Below are 19,350 nucleotides of genomic sequence, written 5' to 3' on the forward strand. Positions count from 1 at the left end.
CGCGGACGGCGTCCGGGGTGGGGGTGGGGGTGGGAGTGGGGGTGGGGGGGTGGAGGGGGGGGCGGACGTTCAGGGAAGGGGGCGCGGCGCACGCAGCAGCAGCAGCATGGCGTCCAACATCTACTTAGTCCGCCAGCGCATCAGCCGGCTCGGCCAGGTGCGGCCGGGACAGGCCCCGCCCCTGCCCAGAGCCTCACCGTGCGCCCCCAGCGTCCAGCGGGGCCGCCCTCGGGTCCCCGCCCAGCTCCCCCGCACCCCTCCCCGGCTACTCTAACCCTCGGGGGCTCTAACCGCCGCCGCCCCGCCCCGCCCCGCCTCGCCCCGCCCCGCGGCCGCCGGACTCCGCCCTCCGGCCGCGCCTGCCCTTCCTCGTCGCGGGGCTGCCGGTCTCCACGGTCCCCCTCCTCCTCCTCCTCCTTCTCCTCTTCCTCCTCCTCCTCCTCCTCCTCTTCGCCGCCGCCTCCGCCTCCGCCCCGCCGCCCTGACCGTGTCTCGCTCCTTCCTTCAGAGGATGTCCTCCTTCCAGCTCAACCTCAGCCCGCTCAAGGAGCCGCTGGGCTTCATCAAGGTTCTCGAGTGGGTGAGTGCCAGCGCCCCGGACGCGGGGAGGTGGACGGGACAGTGCGCGGCCAGGGCGCCGCGGGAGGGGAGGGGGGGAGGGCCCGGGCACTCGGACTGGAGGTCGGGTGTCGGAATCAACGCGTGTCCCCCCCCACACACCTCTCCTCCCCCCGCGCCCCCCAACCCGTCCACCAGCCGCCACCACCCCGGACCCGGGCGCGCCGCGCTCCCACCCCGCAGCTCGTCGCGGCGCGCCCCACCCGCACACGGGGGGTCGAGTTCAGATGTCGGCTGTGGGGGCCCCTCGGCCTCCCGCAGAGGGGAGGCGGGGACACTTCCTGCTGTGCGGGCTCACCGGAACCGGGCGGGCCGGGCCAGTGAGTGGCCTCTCTGCGCCCGGCCGGGCTCGGGCTCCGGCTCCAGGCCGCGCTGCCTCGAAAGCGCAGGGCCCGGAGCGGTGTCCCCGGGCGCGCTGGAGCGCTCGGTGCTGGGGTGGGGTCTGGGAAGCGGGTGGGGGCGCGTGTTGTTCCTTTATTGATTTACTTCCCCCCCCCCCCCTTTTTTTTTTGCCACTCACGCTGGTGCCCAGGGCTAACTCTTGGCTTCTGTGCACGGCGATCACTCCTGGTGGTGCTCGGAGGGACCCAGGGTGCCGGGAATAGTCCCCGGTGCGTGTTGTTCTTTTATTGACTTACTATGGGGGATATTTTTCTGGGAGGGGGCACAACCGCTGGGGCCCGGGACTGATTTCTGGCTTCTGTGCGCGGCAGTGACTCCTGATGGCGCTCAGAGGGACCCAGGGAATAAGCCCTGCGTTGCGTGTCGTTCTTTTATTGATTTTACTTTTGGGTTTTTAAAATTTATTTATTTTTGGCCACACCCGCTGGTGCCCAGGGCTGACTCCTGGCTTCTGTGCGCGGCCGATCACTCCTGGTGGTGCCCGGAGGGACAGTAAGGTGCCAGGAGTAGTCCCCGGTGCGTGTTGTTCTTTGAAACAAAAAAGGCCTTCGGTGCCATTCCCTAGGAATCAACAATGTTTGTTTTCAGTCTGCCCAGGAAACATTCTTTAAATAATAATAATTATTATTATTACAGTTATTATTATTATTATTATATTCTTTTCTGGCACAGTCACCCAGGTTGGTATCAAAGGGGACTTGAAGTCACCTGCGACTCATGGTGAGGGTCAGTGGGACGGAGGAGGTCTGCCCCTGGCCCCCGTGATTCCCTGATTCCCTGCAGGCTGCGGGGCTGGGTTTTCACGGCCGGGCTGACAGGCGGCCACTGGCCAGGGTGCGAGGCATGCTGTAAATGCCGATTTTTTTTTTTTGCCCCCACGAGTTTACAGCAACACCTGAAACTCTCTGATCTTGTATTTTAATGATCAAGTTGGGAAGAAAAACAGATTCTGTCCCGATTTTCTGCTTCCACCCCCAAGGTTTCCCACCATCCTTCTTGAAAACTTTGCTTGATATTTTCTGAAAGTTGCAGTCGTGATTCCACACAAATGTCTGCTTTTAAGAACTTGGCGAATGTGTAAAACTTAGGGCTGGTTGCACCAGTTTTAACTTCGAAGAAAATTGAAAATGTGATTTCAAAATTGCAGGAGGAAAGTCGTGTTTTTAACTTGGACATTTAAATATAAAGGTGAAGAAGAAGGCTTAGATTTAATCTCGTTGAGCATTGCAGTTAAATTTTCACTTAAGCGAAGAGGCACTTGTTTATAAGTACTTACATTATATGCAAATTTTAAAACCATACTTATTTTTTCCCTTACTATTTTAAAAGATTCATGCTTAAAATTTGCTGGTGATGGTAGGCTTGATATATTTTGAAAAAAAATCTCCTTTTAAACTTCTTTTTCTTCTTTGGTTCACACGAGGCTGTGCTCAGAGCTTACTCCTAGCTCTGTGCTCAGTAGCTGCTTTTAGCTGTGCTCCGGGATCTTAATGTGATGCCCATAATTGAAGTCTGGTGAATAGCTTACCATTTGCAAGGCAAGCACCCTACCCCTTGTACTATTTCTGAGGCCCTCCTTTTTAAGCTTCTTAAGGAAAGACTGGTCTGTTTGAATGATCTACTACATTGGAGAACCGTTTGTGAAAAGACTACATACTGTTAATAATTGGATATTCAACAGATATTTAAATTTTTCAAGATATCGGTGTTTGTGCTCAGCACTAGAATAAAACAAGGTCTTTTCCTTATGACCTATTGAAAATACATGAAAATAAAGAGGAAAATCCATAAAAATAAAAGGCATAGGCAATGAATAACAGATCAGAAGAGAGCAGTTGCTTGGTGGGAGTTAGGACTTCATAGGTCAAAAACACTTGACGATTAGTACTGTTGGGGGTGGGGGAGTTGTTTTTCAGGCACCTGTTTTTAAGCAGAACTTAGGTTTATTGGCATGAAATACCATCACCTTATCCTTATTTGAGAATTTAAATTATGTGCTGCACTGGAATGTAATGGAAAGGGAGTGTGAGGTTTGGAATGCTTTTGAAAGGTTTCAAAGGTTTGGAGTTTGTCCTGTGGGAAATCTTAACCCTCTAGGGTTAACCTAATGAAGTCTGGATTCATTCCATGGGAAAATGCAGGGCTCAGAGTTTCATGTCATTTGCGGAATAGTTTCCACTTAAGCCCAGAATTCCTACTGTGCAGCGTGGGGACTTTACTTATTCAAGGATTTTAAAAGTGAATCATATCGTTAGGTTTGGCTTTTAGAAATTTTAATTTTTTTCGCCATTATAGAGGATGACTGGGAAACGTCCCCTTTGGAGGAAAGAATATCTGTTGGTTGAGAATGATAAGCGCCTTTAAGTAAACTCATTAGAAACGTAGAAAGTAGAATTTATTCGGAGAATGAAGACAGACTGTTGCTCTATTTCTTTCATTTTTTTGGTTTTGGGACCATACCTGGGATGCTCAGGGGTTACTCCAGGCTCTGCACTGAGGCATCACTTCTAGCAATGTTCAGGGGACATATGAAATGCCAGAGATTGATATGGGTCGGCCGTGTGCAAGGCAAGCACCCTACCTGCTATGTTATTGCTTCGACCCCTGTTGTTATATTTCTAATTTGGATTGGTAGTAAGATAAATCATTAAGGAACAAAATTTCGATGGAATGTAGGTAAGTTAGGGATGTGCTGATTGTGGTCTCTTTAGATTATGTAAGTGAAGGTGTGTGTCAGCAATTAGCTAAATAAATCTACAGTTAAAAAGAAAAATAAGACAGGATCAGAGTTTGTATAGTGCCTGCCTCTCACAGACGCTATCCGGGTTCTGTCTCTGAACCCCACCAGGACTGATCCCTTAGCTGGAACCAGGAGTAACCCTGAGCACAGCTGGATGTGACCCCCAAACCCAGAAAGTTAACGTATATAAAATAAAATATGGGGCAGGGATGTGGCACAGTGTTTGAACCAACACTTTCTTTGCAAGTGCAGAGACCCTAGGTTCCATCCTTAGAACAGTGACTATCTCCTGGTACAGCTGGATGTAGCCCCAAACCCAATAACTAAAAATATAGAATCATTTTTGTAAAATGCCTTCTTAAAACTATGGTTCTCTTCAAAGTCTTTTCATGGAAAGAAAAGTATTTCACAGATATCCGCCAGAGAAGGAGACAAGGCATGGTTAAGCTGGAAGGAAGTAGCATTTTGTCATCTTTATTGGATTTCAAGAAAATACTACTTGCGGGGGCTTGAGTGATAGCACTGCGGGTAGGACGTTTTCATTGGTGGTGGAGAATGGGTACTGGTGGAGGGATGGGTACTTGATCATTGTATAATTGAAACCCAAATACCAAAGTTTGTAAGTCTACAACTGTACCTCATGGTGTTTCACTAATAAAATAAATAAATAAAATACTACTTGACAGTATCAGCTGCAATAGGGGCATTAAAGTAAATGTATCTGTAAATGTGTCACTTGGGACTAAAATGTGTCTCTTGGTAATAAGAAGGTAGTGGTGGCTTTAGTTAAGTGTAGTTCCTCACTATACTGACAGTAAAATGAAGAAGCTAAATGGACAGAAAGAAAACAGAATAAACCTCTGTTTGTGAAGATGGGAGAGGTTGGGCAACTCATCTTAATGGTGTGGAAAACTGGGTGTATGTGGGTTGTAAGAAGAGAAAAGTTACCAGAGATTAAAGATTAAGAACAGAGAAAAGCAGGACTGGAGTGATAGTACAGTGTGTAGAGCACTTTCCTTGAACATGACTAATTTGGGTTTGATTCCTGGAATTCTTTATGGTCCCCCATGCCTGCCAGAAGTGATCTCTGACTGCAGTGCAAGGTGTAAGCCCTGAGCACAGCCTGGTGTGGCCCCCAAAACAAAAAGAACAGTGTCAGAGATGAGATGTAGACTTGTACTTTCATAGTTTTTCCCATAGGTTTGTAAGGTACTGATTGAGGTGTTGATTACCTAAAAAAAAAAATTAAATAATTTTGCACATATCCAAAATCTGGACAGAGGCCAACTATATGACTAAAAGAATAGCTCTCCAAATTTATGTTGCCTTGCACACAGATGACCTAGGTTCGTTCCCTGGCCCTGCATGTGGTCCATTAAGCCCCTCACAGAATGATCCATGAGTGCACAGCCAGGAGAAAACTCTGAGCACAGGTGTGGCCCAAAAAACAAAACCAAACAAAAATCTAATCTAGTTACTGTAATCTAGCAGTGATAACTTGCTTCTCTTTGTGTATGAAAGGTTGACTTTTTGTAGTACTTACCTGGGAATAGCAATAGTCACAAAGGTGTTGGAATTATTTCATTGACACATAAATATATCAGTGTTGATTAGTGCCCATGGGCGGTTCTCGGTTCTTCAGCACTAGATGCTGTGTCTCTAGGAAGACTAGACCCAGGCAATGAAGAGCTGAGTTCTTTATGACCAATGTACATAAATTAGTGGTATGGCAACAACACTGGGATTTCTGTTCGCATATTTTCTACTTAAGAAATGGGATGTTGTGGCTGGAGTGATAATATAGTGGGTGAGGTGCTTGCCTTGCACACACCTGACCTGGGTTCAGTTCTGGCATCCCATATGGCACTGCCAGGAGTAATACCTGAATGCAGAGCCAGGAGTAACTCTTGAGCATTGCTGGGTGTGGCCCACCCTCCCCACTCAAAAAAAAAAAATTAAAAAAGGTGTGTTTTGTGCTTTCTGTTTGTCTGCATGTTTTTTGCCTTTAGCAGCCTATCAAGATGACTATAAAATTTAGGCAAGAATAGCTCCTTAATAACAAAGAAGTAAAAGTCCTGAACTAGATATATCAAAGCAGCTTTTAAACATATTTTTGTTATTAAAGCAATATTTAACATGTCTCTAGTAAATTTTGATTTTGCTTTTAATTTATAGTCAGGTATTCCTATTATTTAGGTAAAATTTTTCATGAAAATTTTATTTCCTCTTAGTCTACGCATTGCTTGGACAGTTTCTTGTTGGATGCACAAGTGACAAATCTTTAGCCCTGAATGAATCTTAAATACTGGCTCTACTAATTCCACACTAAAATCGTGAAAAATATTTATTTGGACAGTAATATAAGGATTTCTGCTAAATAAGTTGAATGTTAGAGTTCTTAACCATTTCTGGAAATTTCTTAATAGAGGTCACCCCCAGGAGTTCAGAGCTAAGCCCCGAACAGTCAGGCCCATGGAAAACATCCGCGGTGGACAGGACATGTGGTGCTGGGAAGCTGATGTGGGCTTTGTTTATGCTGGGCATTTGTTCTGGGTCTTGGTCATTTCCTTTACTTTCTCCTGTATTTCTCTCTGACCAGTTTTGAGGATAAACACTGCTATCTCCATGATACTTGAGGCTTAGAATATTTAATTTACCCAGATCCTGTGATTATGATTAGCACACCCAGTACTCTTTTTAGTGCTTAGTGACTTTGGTAACTCACCTTTCCATTATTAATTTATTTTTAGTAAATCAATTTAAAAATTACCCAAAAATTAAGCTTAAAAAAATAATGAAGTATCTTAGGTAACTTTTCTCTCTAGTAAGATGCATGTTTATAATACAAGGTTTGGCAATTAGACTTGATATTAATGATTGTTACTTGATTTTGGGGTTGTTTTTTGTTTCTTGGGCCAAACCTCCTGTGGTGCTCAGGGATTGCTTCTGGCTCTGCACTCAGGAATCACTCTTGGTGGGCTCAGGGGACCATATGGGATGTGGGGAATTGAACCTGGGTCAGCCGTGTGCAAGACAAGTGCCCTCCCCACTCTGTTATTACTCTGGTCCCCAGATTCTTAAATAAAAATTGGGCCATTTACCTATTTTGTATGTATGAATCAAGATAGTTTTTTAATTGAATGAAACTTAACTGTGAGAGAAGAGAGAAAGAGAAGAAATACATGTTCAAGCAAAGACACAGGCTTGAAGAACGAGTCCAGTAGGGCCATTTATCAGATTTGAGTATTATTTCAGATGGGACGGGGGTGGTGCGAAAGATTGAACCCAGGTCTCCTGCATGCAGGCATCCGTTTTACCTCTGAGTCACATCCCTGGCCCATGTTTCTGATTTTATTTATACTAAATGAGAAAATTCAAAAGGACTTCAAAAAACGTTTCTTCAGGATAATTTTTTGCGCCTGCATTTTATTAATTTATTTTTATTGAATCACTGTGAGATACACAGTTACAAAACTTTCATGATTGGGTTTCAGTCATACAATATTCCAACACTCATCCCTCCACAGCATAAACTATTATGCATGAAAATCATTGTGAAACTGTGACCCTTTGAACATTATGCATATCCATTTGTTTAAACGGCAAACTTAAAAAATATACATTGTTCCATTATAAAATACATAGGGTTGGAGAATCTCAAATAGATTGAGATTTTATCAAAGGGACTGTATTTTATTCTAATTTTGTAGTTTTATGATAAATCACAGAGGAACATTCCAGAAAGTACTAACAATTTGTGTTGTAGAAGAGGCGGCATATATTTTTAATGTTTATAAGCCTGACACTGACTTTCAATTAAATTTATCTTTCCTTAACTCTGCTATCATTTGTGTTCACTTGTTTCCCCCAAGTATAAAAAGTTGAAAGGGAATTCAGATAGCATTTTGCTAACCATGATTGGATGTGCATGTAAAGCTTGAAAACAGATTTATTTGCTTACCTACATGATATTTGTTTTGGAATTTTCTCAATATTTACCATGAACACTTGGATAGAACAGATTTTCATAGATGACTTATAGTAAGTGCTTGCAAAATGCACAAATGCATGTACTCACATGTCAGTCTCTGATAAAATACAGAAAGGAAAATTAAGAAAATAGAGCAGTGTTTTAATACAATGGTTCTCAAATACCTCTGATTTAGAACCCCTTTATGTTCTTTTTTTTTTCTGATTTTTGGGTCACATCCAGCGATGCACTCCTGGCTCATGCACTCAGTAATTACTCCTGGCAGTGCTCGGGAGACCATATGGGATGCTGGGAATCGAACCCGGATCGGCCACGTGCAAGGCAAACACCCTATCTGCTGTGCTTTTGTTCCAGCACCACCATTATGTTCTTAAATATTGGGAACCTCAAAGAACTTCTCTTTATAACATAACATGAGGCTGACATCTAAGGATAGGAGATACACGGGACAGATAGATTGCTCTATAGCTGGAAGCCTGCCTCATGAACAAAGGGGAGAAGGCAGCTGGAATAGAGAAGGAATCACTAAGAAAAAGATGGCTGGAAGAATTGGTAGGGATGGGAGATGTGTGCAGAAAGTAGATAAAGGACCAAACATGATAACGTCTCAGGGTCCATATTGCAAACCATAATGCCCCAAAGTAGAGAGAGATTATGGGGAATCATGTCTGCCATGGAGACAGGGGGAGGGTGGGAAAGGGGGGGATACCAGGGATATTGGTGGTGGGGAATGTGCACTGGTGGAGGGATGGGTGTTTGATCATTGTGTGATTATAACCTAAACATGAAAGCTTGTAACTGTCTCACGGTGATTCAATTAAATTAAAAAAAAAAGAACTTCTGTTTATGTGTATTGTATTTATTGATATTTACCATAATTGAACTTAAGATGAAACATTTAAAATATTTATTTTAAGATAAACATAGTAAATTACTTGCAAGCTTGAATAACACCTGTGGCAATAAATGATGCCAGTTTGTCTTGAAGAGGAAAGCTTGCTTTTTTTTTTTTTTTTTTGGAGAACAGCACCTGCCAAAAATCATTTTGGAAAAACCATAGTTTGTTAATTATTTTTTTCAAGTGACAATGGTATTCCATGAGAACAAAAGGTGGGAAATATGACTAGTTCATCGTACTGAATATTTAAATGCTATTTTATGTTGAACAGCAGTGGGGGGCTGTATATTTGCATATACCATTTTATCATACAGAATTTACGAATATTCAAGAGTCAGAATACAATAACAACTGGAATTTTAATAACTACCTCATCAAAGTTTTTTCTCTCTCTTGCTGTGAGAGAATTTGAACCTACGTTTCCCAAATGCATTGCTTTTGCTTTCCCACAGAACCACATCCCCAGCCTCATTGAGTCGTTCTTTTGGGACAGGGCGATGCACCCCCTTGCACAGCATGTGCTTGGGTGGTTTCCCAGTTCATCAACATCATTCACGAGGGAAAGTGGCTTTTTCTTTGAACCGTGAGTTCAAAGAAGGTAAAATAACTGATGCTACTAATTTTCCCTTCATTAAATGCCTGTGCTCGAGTAAGTGGAAATGCCAGTACAATGTAAGAGGTTTAGTAAAAGGTAAAGGTAAAGGCCCTCCCGTTGATCGTCGATTTGCTCGAGTGGGCCCAGTAACGTCTCCATTGGAGACTTTGTTGTTACTGTGTCTGGCATATCGAATACTCTTGGTAGCTTGCCGAGCTCTCCGAGAGGGGCGAGGAATCGAACTCGGGTCAGCCATGTTGGCCGCTTGTAAGGCGAACGCCCTACCCGCTGTAGTTTGAAAATATTTTAAAATTCATGACCTCTCTGAGAATCTTGGGTACTCCCCAAGAAATGCTTGAGAAAAGCTGTTGTAATACGAGGTAAAATACCATTAGAAACTAGAAATAGCCCCTGTATATGAAGATTTCGATGAAACCTTGTTCAGAATGAAATTTAAGTAGATGACATTGAATTAGTCTTTCTAGAGTTTTAACCGGTTTTTGATAATATGTTAAAAAGTTTAATCCATGTCTTGGGTACAGTAATTCTTTCTCGTTGTTTACTTTTTGTCTCATTTTGTTTAGGTTGCTTCTATCTTTTCTTTTGCCACATGTGGAGGTTTTAAGGGAAAAACAAGTATTCTAGTTTCTTGTGCTAAAGAAAACCAAACGGTTTCAGCAGCTTTTGCTTATCCATTCAGGTGAGTTATTTGTTTGCTTTTATGGTTTAACAACTTCACTTTTGGGGGCCAAAGTGATAGCACCATAGGTATGGGTTCTTGCCTTGCACACAGCTGACCCAGATTCAATCCCAGCATCCCACATGGTTCCCCAAGCCCTCCAGGAGTGTTTCCTGAATTCGGTTAGGAGTAACCCCTGAGCGCTGCCAGGTGCGACCCAGACTACCCCTTCGCCCCCCAACCCCGCCTAAAATTCAAAACCTCACTTTCTTATTAACTAATATTTCCACCATTATTGATCTTGTGGGGGTAGAAAATTTCATGTTGCATATTCTTTGCAAGTAAGTAGTGATTATTGCTACTCGAAGTGTGGTACATAGGCCAGTGTCTGTAAACTGTTTCCATGTTCTGGGATGAAGAAAGTACAGAAAAGGAGAGTGAGCACTTAGAAACACTTGTATTACGTTCCTCTGGTGTATTCCATTGGGAATCTTTAAACAAAATTAAACAGGGTGGTGTTTATTCACCTTAGCTATGTGGAAGCAAGGAGAACCCTGATAATCCAGATTTCTTATGCATTTGCAGTTCCCAGTAATGGTGCTCTTTGTATAGGTTGTATGTATATAAAGTGAAAAGTTCTTAGGTTTTATATAGCACTGTAGCACTGTCCCCCCGTTGTTCATCAATTTGCTCGAGTGTGCACCAGTAGCATCTCCATTGTGAGACTCGTTGTTACTGGTTTTGGCATATCGAATATGCCACAGGGAGCTTGCCAGGCTCTTCCATGCGGGCGGGATATTCTCGGTAGCTTGCTGGGCTTTCCGAGAGGGAGAGAGGAATCGAACCTGGGTCGGCTGCATGCAAGACAAACGTCCTACCTGCTCTGCTATCGCTCCAGCCCCATAGGTTTTATATGTGGGCCTAAAATGCCGTTTGCTTCCTCATAAATGATTTTTGTGAATTACTGCATTGAACTCAGTTGAACTTTTTGGGAAGTTTATTACATGCAGACTGTGTAAATCTTCTTGTTTGTTTATTTACTTGACCTCTCTGGACTTATTTTGTTGTTGTTGTTGTTGAATAAAGTGAGAAAATTACCTTTTACGTTTGGGTTTTTTTTTTTCCTTTTTGGGTCACACCCAGCTATGCTCAGGGATTATTCCTGCCTCTGCACTCAGGAGGCAGGAATAAATTTTAATTTAATAAAATTAAATTTTACTTAAATGTTTAAAAAAATTTTTCAAAAGAAAAATATTTTAATGTATTTGGAAATATCTTTCAAAATTGTATTTCAATTCCAGTCTGTGTTATTTCTTAACGGGAAAGTCCAATGATTTATGGATTTATTTGAACCTTTCTTTTAATAGGTTGAATCAGGCATCATTTCAGTCATCTACACAACATAATGTGTGTGACATAGACTGGAGTAAATATGTCCTTATTGGAGATTATGCGTCTTCTGCACAGTTCTATGTTACATTTGCAGTCTTTGTCTTCCTGTACTGCATTGCTGCTCTTCTGCTTTATCTCGGTTACACAAACTTGTATCGGGATAATCGAAAACTTCCCATGATTGTAAGTAATTATTGTTTATAGAAAAGTAAGTTGTGTGAGTATATGTTATAGTTGAAATAAATACTGGAAATAGAAATTCTTATCACAACCCAGAGCCACATTTTGACTGTTTGGCATGAAGTTGAGCTTTCTCATGGGGGAAAGTTTGACTCAATTCTTTGAGCCCTTTTGTGCATTTTCTATATAAGTCTTGGGATTGCAGAGATTTGTTTATAACTCTATGTTGACTTAAAAAAAATCAAGCATATGATAGAACATCCTAGGTTGCAAGTAATGGGAAATTAAATAGAAGTTAGTATCTTAGCCTTTAAGTATTGTTGTTAATATAATATAGTTTCATATAATGTAGTTTATATTATACATAATATATATGGGCTGGAGCGATAGCGGGTAAGACGTTTGCCTTGCACGCAGCCAACATGGCCGATCCGAGTTCGATTCCTCCGCCCCTCTCGGAGAGCCCGGCAAGCTACCGAGAGTATCTCGCCCACACGGCAGAGCCTGGCAAGCTACCCGTGACGTATTCAATATGCCAAACACAGTAACAACAAGTCTCAGTATGGAGATGTTACTGTGCCCACTCGAGCAAATCGATGTGAACAACAGGCGGACCGTGACCATAAATAATATATATAATCATAATATATATACAATATATTGGGCTGGAGCGATAGCACAGCGGTAGGGCATTTGCCTTACACACAGCCAACATGGCCGACCCGAGTTCGATTCCTCCACCCTTCTCGGAGAGCCCGGCAAGCTACCGAGAGTATCTCGCCCACATGGCAAAGCCTGGCAAGCTCCCCGTGATGTATTCGATATGCCAAGCACAGTAACAACAAGTCTCATGATGGAGACATTACTGGGCCCGCTCGAGCAAATCGATGAACAACGGGAGGACCGTGATACAATATATTATATATAATATAATGTAGTTTCATAACTGTTTTTTCTATTTCTTACCCTTCCCACTACCTTTTCTCAAAAGAATCTTTTTGTGCCTCAATACTGTCCATTGAACTTAATAGTCAAAATCAGTAATAAGCAGTCTTTGACCCCCCCCCAAAAAAAAAAAACAAATTGGACTCACTTTTTACAGTAAAGTTATTCTGGAATGCAGCCATATCAAGTCATTTATCTGTTTTAGGAATATGTTTATGCTACGATACAGTGTTTAATTGTGAAATAAATTACAAATATCTATCTTTGGGGCTGGAGCAATTGCACAGCGGATAGGGCGTTTGCCTTGCACACGGCTGAGCTGAGTTCGATTCTCAGCATCCCATATGGTCCCCTGAGCGGCGCCAAGAGTAATTCCTGAGTGCAGAGCCAGGAATAACCCCTGTGCATTGCCGGGTGTGACCCAAAAAGCAAAATATATATATATATATATATATATATATATATATATATATATATTTGCAGGAATGTAAAGTTCTTTCACATTCCTGGGCTGTGTTCTCAAATTCTCTAATTTAAAATCTCAACCAGATAATGTTGTTTTTCTTTTTTTGCAGGGGGTGAGGGGGTGGTACCACACTGGTGGTGCTCAGGACTTAATCCTGGCTCTGCTCTCAGGATCACACCTAGCAGGGTTTAGGGGATTATATAGGGTGCTGGGGATCAAGCCTGGGTCAACCCTGTATTGTTTATTACTCTGGCCCCTCACCCAGGTAATTTTGTACTCTGCATTCATGACAGTCATGAACTGATTCTATATCTTTGATTGGATTTGAAGCCTTAACACCTGGCTTCTTCTGAGCTAAGAAATAAAGATCTCTGAGATCTGATACCAGTATAACTTGGTATTTTATTGGCAAAACTAGAGATGAGCCATGGTTTTAACCTGGAACTCCACTATAAAAGAATAACTATGAAGGCAGTATTAGTGAAGAAAACCGGGGTATTTAATGATACTTGTCATTTATATCTATGGAAAACCAATGGCATCTACTAGTTGTTTTTAAAATTACTTTAAAGGAAAGACTATGATAAATAATTAAATAAGATAGCAGGTTTTATTTACTTATTTATTTTTATTTTTGCTACCTGGATCTTAGGAGTGCACATGGTAAGTAAGGAACATAATAGTCTTTTGTCAATCATACTTTCTCCATTTATCTTTTAAGAAAAGAGTCAAACCATTTTCATAGAATTTTTTGGTTGTTAGGTGCCTTTCAAAAAAGATATAAAACTTTTTAAATTTACAGTAGTCAACAAATTTCTTAGTGCAGACTATTCAGCCTGAATTTAAAGGAAACTGTGATAATAGATAATTATATCCTTTATAACTTAAATTCTTTTTCTTTTTCTGGTTTTGTAGCAATACCCAAAAGTGCTCAGGGGAAGGGCTCAGGGCTTACAGCTGGCTATAAACTCAGGGATCACTCTCTAGAATATTTAAAACTTTGTCCTGTTACTGGGATGTAATGAGTAGAAATTACTAGTAAAGTATCTTGAGATTTTTAAAAACTTTAAGCAGGGGGAATATGAGTTATTTTGGAGGGATTTTGTTATGGTTTTGGTTTGTTTTGTGTCTACACGTGGTGATGCTCATGATTTACCCTGGCTCTGTGTTCAGGACTGACTCCTACTGGTTTGGGGGGGGACCACTCATGATGCTGGGGAACAGACCAGGGTCAGTCACATATAAGGCTTAACCCCTATGCTATTTTTCTGCCCCCTAAAAACTTTCCCTTAATATGTAAACTGTATATATTCATGTGTGTGCACGCGCATGTGTGTGTATAATATACATGAAGATATAGATAAAATATTGTGGTCAGTAATTTTTAAAGAGGCATTGGAATCAAGGAGGTGGCATAGAGGTCAGGGCCCTAGTCTAATCCCTGGCTCTGCATGTCATCCTGCCTTGTATTTCTGGGTTGTTCCTAGAGGCCCTGGTCACCATTAGGGGTGGGCCTGGTGGTCTTCAGCTCTACAGGGCCCTGTACTACTTTGCGTCATCCCAGGGCCTTCACAATTGAACCTTCTGGCCCAGTTGTCTTGAGTACCACCTGACGTGATTCCCAGGTCTCTTTAGCATTGCTTGAGAGAACCCTCAACCCCCCACCCCTCAAATGAAGTGAAAAATGACAAGTCAGATTGACTAAGGTGGGTCCGTGGGAACATGAGCAAGGTTGAAACAGTGAAAAAGTGCAAATATTTGGTTGTATAATTCGTGGGCTCAAAGGATATGGGGAGTTGGGTGCCAATGGAACTGGAAATAGAAGTGAAATTGGGGAGTGGGTCGACTGAACCTGATTATGGAGGGATGAGCTTATGGGTAACAGTAAGACCTAAGATGTCCTGAGAGTGTGGTAAGGGGTGTTTGCATAAAATTATAATACGCAGAGTCTAAAATTCTCAAACTCCTTCCATTTTAAATTAAATCTAGCTTGCTTTTGTATCTTGACCACTAGACTAGTAAAAGTAAAAGTAGTGTTAACTGTTGATTATGACCTTTATTTTTAAAAAATTAAGTATGTTGTGAATGCCATTCCTCAGAACCTAGGGTTGAATGCAATGTCATTTTTATCATAAATGTGAAATTTCATATTTTTAAATTGTTCATTATTAACTCATACTTATCTGTTTTTACTTTAGGACTTTATCATTACTCTTGTGGCAACTTTTTTGTGGCTGGTGAGCACGTCAGCCTGGGCTAAAGCTCTTACAGATATTAAAATTGCTACTGGCCACAATATAGTCGGGGAGCTTGACCAATGTGTTGGTCATAACGTGAAGTGTAATTTTGACTCTGTGACTAGTATGGGATCCCTAAATGTATCTGTGGTATGTATACAGTATTTCATCACTTATTAGAAAAACCTTACAGTAATTTAGAAAAATAGTAACTTTTAATAAAGCCTCTGCATGAATAGATTGGTGTTTATTTTTACTACATCATCATAATCCCAGTTCTATATAATGGGACACACACACACACACACACACACACACACACACACACACACACGGTGCTTACCTTTCTAATGATGACTAAGAATTGGTTTAGAAAATTATTACTAGTAACCAGATTTGAGCCAATAATATTCGATTATTTCTTTTCATTAGATTTGGCTAGACAGGCAGGAATCTGAAAGGTACTAATAGTCACTAACATTTATTAAGACTTTAGAGCAAGCATTATGGTAAGAACATTACATTCCAGTTTCCTAAAATCTACTCTAAAGAAATGTTTTTTGTATAAATATATATCTAATTTTCCAAAGCACTGATAAACATTCTTTATTATTAATATACTAAATATAGGCCTAGTCCAGAGTAGGGGAAGGGGAGGAGAGAAAGTCGAATAGATTTTTTAGGGAGGTGTCATGTCTTTTGTTGATTTTGGTTTTGATTTTGGTTTTTGGGCCACACCTTGTTATGCTCAGGAGTTACTGCTGGCTCTGCACTCAGGAATCACTCCTGAAGTGCTCAGGGGACCATATGGAGTACCTTGGATTGAACCCAGGTTGGCCATAGGCTAGACAAGCACACTACCTGTTGTACTATCTCTCTGGTCCCTGAGGTGTCATATCTTTTTAAGAAAAATATTTTGGTTAGCTGAAGATGATCCCTCCTGATCTTATACAGAAACTTGGCTAGGTATTTTAGTAATTTTGTAATGTTAAGGTCAGTTTTGTATTTATGTTGACAATGATCTGAAAGCAAGTTTCAGCAGTTGTTTTTGTATTTTAAGTATTTGGCCTTTAGCAATATTACTCAAGTGTTATTGCTCCATATTTTCATACATCTTTCTTATTTTTTTTTTTTTTTGCTTATTTATAAGAAGCTTTGAAAATCAGTCTTAGTTTAGTCATCTTTGAGATTTTGTATGTCTGTGTTGTTTTGGAGTGCTGGCGGTGCTCAGGACTTACTCCTGGCTCTGCACTGAGTATTTACTCCTGGCAGGACTCGGGGGTCCATGTGGGATGCCAGGAATCAAACCCAGGTCAGCTGTGCAAGGGAAATACCCTATTCCCTGCACTATTGCTTTAGCACCTTCTCTGATAGAAATTTTGTCAGGTTTTCTATCTATGAAAACCAAACATTGACTAATGCAGAATATGAAGTAAAGTTCTTTTGTGGATCCTTTTTTTTTCTTCTGATTGCAGCTCTTGGAATAGGAGACATGGTAGAAGGAAGGGGGAAAGTAGGAAAATAGAATAAGGTAAATAGTGGCAGTTTGTCACCATTCAGATTGGAGAAATGCAAATATTCCTCAACCCAGTAGGGTTGGATTCTAATAGAGAGGGATTTAGTTACATTTCTCTAATAACACTCTCTAGGTAATAATGAGCATATGAATATAAGATTTCTTCTAGTCATGATTTTATATTGTAAATGTGGAAATTGAAACTTCATGTCATTAGGAATCTCTGAATTGGCAGTGAAATAGAAAGCCTTCCCTTTCTGTGGAGTTTTAAGTTTAAATGAAGTAGTAGCACACTGTCTAGAAATGTCAAGCTTTCAAAGGAAAACTAACATGGATGTGAATTTTTAAATAGATTTTTTTTTGTTTGTTTAAATTTCTATTTCTTAGATCTGTGGCTTTCTGAATTTGATACTTTGGGGAGGAAATGCATGGTTTGTGTACAAGGAGACCAACTTACACAGTCCATCAGATGCAACTGCTTCCCAAAGCCAAGGAGGTGGCCCACCTCCCACCGGAGTCTAATGCAAGGGAGAAATACACTGGATGAAAAATATGTCTATACTATTGACCTGTTGCCAACATCTTGAAAACCATTATTTGTTTCTAATAAAGTAATGGCTTTTTCAATAAATTGGTGGGTTAAAATTTTGCTGCTTTTTTAAATAAAGCCTGTGCCTTTCCTAAAAATTAAAGATGTAAATGTATTCTCACGTGTAAAATTCAGGGTCTGTTATGAGGTGATACACAATTTTAAATGAATGGTAATTTCTTCACTGAGTTGTTTGCCTTCTAAAGTGTTTACACCCTAAGCCTTAACATGTACCTTCGCTCAGAACAGAATTATATTGTCATATCGTAATAGGAAGAAAATCGCTATTTGGTATATACACTACTGTAAGTTTGTATAGATCATATACTTAAAACTTATCTTTGTTTTAAAAAGCCTTAATTACAGAAGTCATATTTAGGGGGGAAAAAAGCTTAATTCGGAACTTATATCTGACCATTGTTTATGTTACAATTTTTTTTTTCAATTGCAAACACTGGGTGTATGTTTTATTGCTGTTTTTCTAAATGACCTACAGTACCGATGGTGTAGTAAAATTGTTTGGGGAGCGGAGTTTGGAAATTTCTAATAGATGTACAGTTGATTTAGTACTTCTGTTGCATGAGATTCCATTATGTTGGTTTTGCTGCATAAATAGAACATGTTCCAAGTAGATCTTTTGATATGTATGGGCATTACTCTTAATGATGTTTGCTATACTGTGTTGTTCTTGCTACATAAATGCAGGCTGAAATCTGGTCTTGCAGATAGAGTACAATGATCCGACTTTTTTTGTTTTTAGATCCTGTTGGTAGGGTTAAAAAAAAAATACAGGCTTGTTCTTTCCAGCTTGTGTTCTACCTTGAGCACCTCTTGTTTCCACTCTGGAGAAGCCCATGTTTGCTCTTGCACGCAGATGTATTCCTCTTTCTCTCCCCTCACATCTTTCTAATTCATTCAATAAAAACTACCTTCTTGCTTCACTAAAAAAAAGAGAGAGAAGAAAGAAATTATGATTGCCTTATACTTTTGAACATAAATCAGCATTTAAATTCAATGACGTTGCTATTTTTAGTTAGCATTGATATTGTGAAAATGAGATTCAAATTTTGTTTCTTAATGTTCATTCTTACTTTACTAAAGGATAATTAAGGAATTATGCATTGTTAAGGGGAACGTCAGTGAGCTATTTGGGGTGCACTGTATTTGCACACACATTTGGATTTATTCTGAATTGTAGGCTTATTCACTTGCTTTTTTTGTTGTACAGGGCAAGATTTCCTGTTCTTAAGACATGGTTGTTTATATGTGAAGCGTCTCTTGTTATTGCCTCATTTTTGTTGCTTTTGTTAATGACAAGAATTGTCAGTATGAAAATGTGTATCTTTTATGCAACAACTTAATAAAAAAGTTTAAAAAGTGCTTTGATTGTTGTATTACAAAAAAAAAAATCTTAAGGCATGAGAAGTACAAAATGGAATTGATTTCCAAAACGAAAAACACATAATCACAATATTTTTATAACTTATTTTGATAAGGTGGCCTGGAAGTTAGCTCATTCTGCTTTGCAAGAGAGAACCCAAGATCCTATCCAACCCCCACCCCTAACATACCACTGGCAGCAACTGCCGAACACTGAGCCAAGAGAACCCCCCCATTTCATACCCATTTCCCTTCATCTAGCCCTAAATTGGTGTGGGCCTACCCCCTCCAGCCCCACCCACCCTCCAGGTTTTTTTTTTTTGGCAAGGAATAAGAGACGAAAAAATGACTTAGAGCTCCTGATTCTGTCCTTTTTTGATTTAAAAGAATGCTTTTTTGTAACTTTCAGATTAAATTTTCTGTTAACCTTTTCTAATTAGTTGGCTATCTTAGAGACAGCAAAGATTGTTAAGAGTATCTGCTGTGGGCCAGACTGCCTGGCATTAAATTACTTAGTTCACTTGAGGCAAATTACCAGCTTTAATGCCTCAATTTGTTCACCTGAAAATGCAAAGTTAAAAAAAGAAAGGAAATACAAGTAAAAGTACTAATCTCAAAGAATGTGTATGAGGAGCAAGGGATTTAACATAATGTCATAGAATATCTAGAATAATACCTAGCACTGTTTGGAAGGGTGTGTGGAAAGAAGATCATAGCAAAGG

The 19,350-nt window shown here is 40.6% G+C and overlaps 1 protein-coding gene across 2 annotated transcripts; it reads left to right on the plus strand.

Annotated features, from left to right (window-relative positions):
• Window positions 1-106: 106 nt before the first annotated feature.
• SYPL1 (synaptophysin like 1) lies at window positions 107-18,628 on the plus strand. Of its 2 annotated transcripts, XM_056118070.1 has the most exons (6): window positions 107-157; window positions 509-580; window positions 9,829-9,944; window positions 11,291-11,498; window positions 15,105-15,293; window positions 17,047-18,628. In XM_056118070.1, the coding sequence occupies exons 1-6, from the start codon at window positions 107-109 to the stop codon at window positions 17,179-17,181; spliced, it is 771 nt and encodes a 256-aa protein (XP_055974045.1). In that variant the 3' UTR covers window positions 17,182-18,628. The 2 variants fall into 2 exon arrangements, with proteins under 2 accessions (XP_055974045.1, XP_055974044.1); XM_056118069.1 differs by lacking the exons at window positions 107-157; window positions 9,829-9,944 and having other exon boundaries at window positions 443-580.
• The last annotated feature ends 722 nt before the right edge of the window (window positions 18,629-19,350 follow it).

Source organism: Sorex fumeus, unplaced genomic scaffold (assembly GCF_029834395.1).
Source record: "Sorex fumeus unplaced genomic scaffold, SorFum_2.1 ptg000037l, whole genome shotgun sequence".
NCBI classification, from domain to species: Eukaryota; Metazoa; Chordata; class Mammalia; order Eulipotyphla; family Soricidae; genus Sorex; species Sorex fumeus.

Bases quoted from the DNA above. Each gene is read 5' to 3' on its own strand.
- SYPL1 (XM_056118070.1), top strand. From the start codon at position 107: ATGGCGTCCAACATCTACTTAGTCCGCCAGCGCATCAGCCGGCTCGGC. The intron at 158-508 runs GTGCGGCCGGGA...TCCTTCCTTCAG, and splicing joins GCATCAGCCGGCTCGGCCAG to AGGATGTCCTCCTTCCAGCT. The intron at 11,499-15,104 runs GTAAGTAATTAT...TTTTTACTTTAG, and splicing joins ATCGAAAACTTCCCATGATT to GACTTTATCATTACTCTTGT.